The sequence below is a fragment of the Microtus ochrogaster genome, chromosome 10 (genome assembly GCF_000317375.1).
Source record: "Microtus ochrogaster isolate Prairie Vole_2 chromosome 10, MicOch1.0, whole genome shotgun sequence".
NCBI lineage: Eukaryota > Metazoa > Chordata > Mammalia > Rodentia > Cricetidae > Microtus > Microtus ochrogaster.
Genome location: NC_022016.1, coordinates 73,971,566 through 73,978,775, shown reverse-complemented (window position 1 = coordinate 73,978,775; position 7,210 = coordinate 73,971,566). Strand labels below are relative to the sequence as shown.

The window sequence follows — 7,210 nt, the reverse complement described above, 5'->3', positions numbered from 1 at the left end:
GGTCTCCCACCCACCACCCAGCAAAGGTCTTGAGGCAAGTTAGGATGGTAGTATTCAGATCCTCTTACTAGCTCACTCCCGTCAGGCAAACTGCTAGCCTGGTGTAAGATGAAGGTGGAAGGTGGCACCCGGTTTCAGAGCTCATACCAGTAGCTCTCGAGTGGTAATGCTATCTCCACAAAGCTTCAGGATGCTGCCTCCTGGCCCTCATTTCCCACCCCAGGTAACTGTCTCTGAAGTCCTCATGCTCCCTATGCTCCTGCTATGTCAGGCCTTTACAGACATCATGCTGGGCATTCCCTCCTCTTATTCCTGCTAACAGATTTCTTCCTCTTCCAGAAGCTTCCATCAGTCACCTCTGCTGAAAAGCATCCCTTCTCTGGAACTTGCACATTGCTTCTTTACTCCACAGGACCCAGATTTTCCAGGTCACCGCTGATGCCAGCATTGGGTCCCCATGTGCCGCTGAAGTCTGTGTCCATCATCAGGCCCTGGGGAACTGGTTTTATTTCAGGAAGCATGCTCTCTGGGGCTCACTATTTAGAGAGTGTCATGGGTGTGTGACCTCGGGCAGCTGTAGGGGCATCTCTAACTTGTCCTTTGGGCTTCTGCTCCCAGAGGAAGGGCTTGGGTAAGGTGGTTAACGGAGGAACTGATGCTTGCTTTCTCTGTTGTTGAGGAGTTTCTCTATGCTGGGACTTCTTAAATACAAGCCTGGCACGCAGGCGCTATGGATAAATGTCGAGAAATCCAGTAACCACCTGCTCGGCATGTAAGGGCTTCTCTACTACTTGACAGGATAATCACGGTGCATCTCAGGGAGGGATACAGAGCTCAGGACTGGCCTCTGTGAAGTCTGCACAGAGGCCAGGGACAAGCAGCTTTTCTAAGCCACACAGCAAATCAGGAACAGATCTGAGTTATCCGGATCCAGCCTCTGATGCTGATGGCTGAAATCACTGTTGTCCTGTTTACTGAGCACATACTCGGTGCCAGGTACTTCATGAGTACAGGCTCATCTATTCTTTGGCAGATGGGGCAGGGAACAAACCCTACCTCTCCCTGGACCCCAGCTGCTCTGCACAGACCTCAGGCAGCTCCGCAAAGCAACAAACTCTCAACATTCCATCCTCTGGCAGGGCCTGCTGTGTCACCATTATACCAGTGAGAAAACCTATGACACACATACCATTATTTCCTCATTTCACCGAGAGGGAAAGGGCACTTGGAGAGCCAGGTATCTGTTGACTGGAGCTAGAGAGCTCAGGGAGCTGGGGCTTGGACCTGGACCCTTGCAGCCTAAGTCCCCTCTTGACCTCTGTCCTGCACTGTTGTCCTTAGGTCAAGTCCATACTCTCCAACGTGGCCTTCCTGAAGTCACCATTCCAATATTTGTCCTTAAAGAAGTTGTACGCTTTGATGGAAGAGACACCCAGGGCACGTGGAGGTTTGGGGGATGGAGACGTGCTAGGGCATTGCTCTCAAGAGGATAACATGCCCACATCACTCTTCTATCAGCCTCAGTGACAGGCAGCCTCTGGGATGCCCCAGTGAGTCCCACCTGCTGGTATTTCTGACCTGTGTAACCCCTTCCCCTGCAGTGTAGGCTAGACCTATTGGCTTGTTTCTAAGAAACAGAAGACAGCAAAACATCAACCAGCCAGGAACCATACCCAATTGATTATGGACTGGTGTGGCTATCGATGGCCCCCAGTCAGGCAGACCTGCAGAGGACTCCATAGCCCCAAGCACTGAGTAGAGCCATACCTTGATTCCAGACCCACGGGGCTGCTCAATACTAAGTGCTTATTGTATAGGCTGCTGAACATAGGGCCCTTATCTGCAGGATATTGGTAAGTATACTAGGGTCTGTTAGTGCCAGAACCTGAGTGTTACTTACTACCAGACTGGTTTACAGTGATAAATCAGATGAACAAACACTGTGCCCCCCTCTGTTGAGACTGAGCTGGAGGGATAGCTGGGACAGCGCTGTGGAAGCTGAGCGCAAGCTGTGACCAGCCTGGAATCAGGGGGAATTTGTGGCAAATCTGAAGGGAGGGAGCCGTGAGCAGCCGGCCTATAGGGAATGGAGCAGGTGTAGGATTTAGTGAAAGCCTGGATGAAGGACTGAGGGCCTTAAATGCCACTCAAACCCAGGACTCATTCTGCGGGCTGGTGGGGAGGGGCCTGAGCTGAAGACGTGGCCTGTGAGCTGCAGCAACTGGATAGCGGAGTGAGGCATAGCACGGGAGAGTTCCCGAGGCTGGGCCAGCAGAGAAAGGCTGGGGAGGAGGCGGAAGTCCGCCCACTGAGGCAGCGGAGCTGACAAAATTCGGGGTCTAAATAAATAGGTAGGTGGAGTAGGGGAGAGGAAAGAAAGAAAATCTGGCAAGTTTTGGTGCCTGATTGTGCCTCTTATTAGGTGAATGTGCATAGGTCCTTGCTGGCAGAGGAGGGAAAAGGGATGAGCTGGCCTAGTTATATTTGCCTTGGTGCCGAAACAGAAAGCTAGGTAGGCAGTGCCAGGAACCCGAAGCTATTAGGCAGCCTGGGTCAGGAATGGTGGGGGGGCATCCCTACAATGGAAATGGAAGAGTCCTGCCAGCACTCACCTGCTGCCCATAGCTCAGCGCCTTGTCGTAGAGTGCGATGCCCGCTTCCAGCACCTGGGCACGCTCCTCTGGGCTGGCACAGCCCACGTCGAAGCCGTGTGCGTATCCCTGCTCTGCCAGGCAGCGGGCAGCGCGGAGCCGTGGGTCTCCTGAATTCTCGGGGTCCCCTGCCAGGCCCATGAGGCCGGCCAGTCGCGCGGCGCACGCCTCCTCCTCTTCCTCCTGGCCCAGCTGCCCGTAGACGTGTGCCAGATTGGCCCAGGCATTGAGGTTCCCAGGGTCTTCGTGGGCCACCTCCAGGAAACGCTCGCGGGCCTCGTCCAGCTCATCCAGATAAAAGGAAAAGGTTCCCAGGAGGTGACGCACAGCAGACAGCTGCGGGGTGGCCACCAGCTCCAGCTCCTGCCGCAGACCCTCCCGTTGGAGCTTCAGATCCCGGGCGCGTAGCTGAGCCGGTGAGCGCGGCTCGAAGTTGAGCTGCATCTCCAAATGGAAGTGGCCGGGCAGGTAGTCCAATTCGTCGATGAGGGTGTCCAGGTCCTCGGCCCCGGGCTCCGTCATGGCTGCCCCTGGGCTGTCCTGGCCCCTCCTAGCTCCCAAGGCTGCGGAGGACAGTGGATGGGGCGGCCCTGAGGAAGCCCCGCACGACCACAGGACAGTCCTGGGCACCTCTTGCGAGTGGGTGGCTCCTAGAGCTGGCTGAGGACTCGCCCTGTAGGTGTTTCCGCTTTCGCTGCTAGACATCAGCATTGCACAAGCAGGTGTGCCTGAAAAAACAGGTGTGGTCCAAATGCAAGGCTCACCAACTCGTTGAGTGGCAAAGGCAGATTTTGACTACTCAGCAGACGAAGAAGTAGGTTCAGAAGAGAAAGGTGCTGGCCAAGGTCACAGAACCAGGGCATGCCTAAGGAGACCTGGTACCTCAGGTTGCCCAGGCCTGCCAGATCCTTCCTCAATTGGTACTGCTCCGCCCTCCACACAGAGCTGTCAGGACAGGCCCTTCCAGCCGTGCAAGCGTCCCTCATTTTAGCGCTGTAGTGTGTCCTTCCACAGAACACAGCAGGCCACTGCCCTCCGGTCTTTTTCCAGCCGGTATGCATCTGGCCTGTCACTTGAATACCTTTACTCCGAAGTGAATCCGGACGGCAAGAATAAGGCACCCAAGAACTGTGTCTACTTTTGCTTCTCCGTCCCTAATAAAGCACAATTCCCATTATTGTCGGCTGTCCTCTTCCGTGACATGATGCAGACACCTATGGGTGTCGGGGGAGCGGGAGAAAAATACTTTGTAAACTGATGAATGACCGCTCTGGATATGCGTGGACTCCGAATTGGTGCCCAGCTGGTCCTGCTGCCTGCCCCGGACCCCAGTTTTCTTGTTCTACCCTGTCTCCTCAGGTTGGAGCTGGCTCTAGAGTGCCGGTCGGACTCTGGTGCCCGGTGTGGTAAGGCAGAGTCCCTGTAGACTAGGCTTCGGTCTGGACCTTGGACTCTTCCGCTCTCATCCTGTGTTTGGGCTCTTGCCTCATCCTCCTCCGAAGGATTTCACAAGAGAAAATAGACTCGTTAGTGAAGCTGAGGAAAATAAGACCTCAGCAGTATTTTCAAGTCAAAACATCTGGGTGCTGTCTTTACCTACTAGTTTTAGATTTGAAGCATAACACATTTAATATTTTTTAGTGCAAAGCTTACCATATGTTACTGTCCATCATGAGATGAAACATGGATGAAACAATCTCTCATCGCTTTGGATTATCAGGGAGGGATTTCCAGAGAGCTTTGCTTTTTTATTTTTTGTTTTCAAATTGCAGCAGTATAGTTAATATAAAAATTTCCATTTGACTTATAAAATATTTTATTGTATGTGTTTGTGTGGTGGGGGCACAGGTTTCATGTCAAGAGGACAGCTTTCAGGAGTCAGCTTTTCCCTGTTATTTAGTTTCTGGGAGTTCAGGTTGTCAGGCTAGGTAGCAAAGGGCCTTTACCTGTTGAGTCGCCTCCCCAGCCCAATTTTACCGGTTTCTGTTTGCTGTTTTTTAGAGACAGGGTCTTTCCATGTCTCTCTGGCTGGCCTGGAACTCGCTATAAAAACCAGCCAGACGGTGGCGCACGCCTTTAATCCCAGCACTTGGGAGGCAGAGGCAGGCAGATCTCTGTGAGTTCGAGACCAGCCTGGTCTATGAGCTAGTTCCAGGACACGCTCCAAAGCTACAGAGAAACCCTGTCTCGAAAAACCAAATAAATAAATAAATAAATAAACAAATAAATAAAAGCCAGGCTGTCCTCAAAACCACATAGGTCAGTTTGCGCTGCTCTTTGGGGGTGCACTACCACACCCAGCCGTTCTAACTGGGTTTTAACTGTGCAGTTTAGTGGCATTAAGCTTATTCACATTATCACCTCCTTCCATTTCTGAAACCTTTCCATCTTCCAAAGTTGAAACTCTATATGTCTACTTAAATAACTCCCACCAGATGCGGTGGCTCATGTTTTAATATTGGTTACTCAGTAGGAGGCTGAGGCAGGAGCATTGCTAGCTCGGGGCTCATCAGAATGCCTGGAAACATATGAGACCTCATTTCAAATAATTTTACAAGGGTTGGAGATGTAGCTCAGCGATGGAGATAGGATTCCATGCCAGTTCCTGCCCCCTCCTCCAAATCCTCCTGTGCCTGGTAACTGCTATTCCATGCTCTCTTTCCACAGTTGAATACTCTAGCACTTCGTGTAAGTGAAATAATATTCTTTTATGCCTGACTTGTCATTTGGCATAATGACTTCAAGCTTAATCCATGATGTAGCATGAGTAAAAAACTTTTTTTTTAACTTTTCTTTCCAGACAGGGCCTCTGTGTGTTCCAGGTTGACTTCATGCTCACTACATAGCCCTGGCTGGTCTGGAACTCTCCTGCTACAGGATCCCAAATGTTGGGATTATGGTGCATGCTGCCATTGTTGGACAGTGTTTCCTCCCTTTTTAAGGGTGAGCAGTATTCCATGGTCTGTTTGTCTGTACCTATCACTCCTTGTTTATCCATCATTTGCTTGTAAACACATGGGTTGTGGTTATTGTGAATGATGCTGCTACAAACAGGGGTGGTGTGTGTGTGTGTGTGTGTGTGTGTGTGTGTGTGCAGGAGTGAAATGTGTGTGTATGTGTGTGTGTTTGGGTGTCCTGCCTTCAGTCTTGCAGCACAAGTGGTATTGCTGGGCCATGTTATAGTTCTATGTTTTATTCTTTGAGGAATCACTGGACTGTTTTACAGTATGTTCCCATCAACAAAGCACAGAGGTTCCAGTTTCTCTACATCCTTGCCGGCACATGTCATCTTCTCTAATTCTGTTCATATTAACATTCTGATGGGTGGGCTAGGCTTTTGAGCTGACTCAAAGAGTAGGAGTTGGGAGGGAAGGGAGTAAGTGTGTTGTGGAAGCTGGAAAAGTTTGAAAAGTCCAGGGGTTTCTCAACGCAACTTAGGCTAGAGCTGCCCCTACCTGGAGCTCACAGAGTGTGGGAAAGAGGTGACAAGAGATAAGATGTAAAGATAGTGGCAGAAGCCCCTCACATCCCAGCTGAGAAGCTCGATTTGTTCACACTGAAACTCTTGCAGCTACAGATCTCTCAAGCCTGCGTGGGCTGTGTGACCCCCATGCCTTACTAGATGTGACCAAGACAATTTATTCTGTCAGTGCCTTAGCTTCCTTTCCTCCAGCATGAGAGTGGGGATGGAGAGTTGTGGTGGCACCCATGAAAGAGAGTGAATTCTTTGGCCAGACAAAGAAGTTTCTATAAAAGGGAAGGGTTGGACTGTCCAAGGCAGTGGCCTCAGGGCAGGCCTCAGGGCAGTGGCCTCAGTACAGGGCTGACTCACATTGGCCCATGGACCTTGGTTTTGTGTCTTGTACCACCCCTTCAGCCAGCCTGCAGCCAAGAGATCACTTAAAAGAAAAGACGCAAGCAGCTACAGCCATCCCACAAGAGTGCCTAAGGAGGCCTAGATTGGTAGAAGAGACTTCTGCTCGTTGCAAGGTCAGCCACAACTCCATGACACTTCAGTGTAGCTTTCCAAGGATGCTCTGTCATATGTCCTCTCCCAGGTGGGGACATGGAAGTTCCGTGAGCACATCGTGTCCAGAAGAGAGCTAGGGAACAGCAAAACCAGCTAGGGAACAACAAAACCAACCTTCAAACGTACGGGTCCCTGAGAAACTGGGCTACATTCCTTTATCCATTTCCCATCATGCAACAGATATGTACTGCATATTTCCTAAGCATGCTGGGTCAAGAGAGAAGGACCCAGTCTCTTTCTGTGGGCCTCTCAGAGGCCCTTTCCGAGGCTAGGAATGACTCTGAACTCTTGCACCTAAAGTAGGTCATTTAATTCTTGTAGGAATCTGGGAGCTAGAATGTTGCTTCATTTTCCAGGTAAGACTTAGAGAAGGAAGTGACTTTCCTGAGGTCCCAGGGCTGGGGAGAGATGGAGGCCATGGCTGGTGCCTCTGACCACCAGTTCAGTGGTTGTACCGTGGGCATTCTATCAGCTACTGGGCCTGGAGTCAGAAGTCCAGCTCTCCATTTAAATACCAGCTTTGGTGGTG

General features: G+C 51.1%; 2 protein-coding genes across 2 annotated transcripts in view; one reads left to right on the top strand and one right to left on the bottom strand.

Annotated features, from left to right (window-relative positions):
* Ttc22 (tetratricopeptide repeat domain 22) overlaps nt 1-3,173 on the bottom strand; it is a 19,261-nt gene extending 16,088 nt beyond the window's left edge. The window contains exon 1 of the mRNA XM_005353503.2: nt 2,613-3,173. Coding sequence (XP_005353560.1) covers nt 2,613-3,173 — 561 coding nt within the window. The remainder of the gene's footprint in view (nt 1-2,612) is intronic.
* The window catches only part of Lexm (lymphocyte expansion molecule), a 34,760-nt gene continuing 30,721 nt past the window's right edge, over nt 3,172-7,210 (top strand). The window contains exons 1-2 of the mRNA XM_013348494.2: nt 3,172-3,290; nt 4,011-4,052. Coding sequence (XP_013203948.1) covers nt 3,172-3,290; nt 4,011-4,052 — 161 coding nt within the window. The remainder of the gene's footprint in view (nt 3,291-4,010; nt 4,053-7,210) is intronic.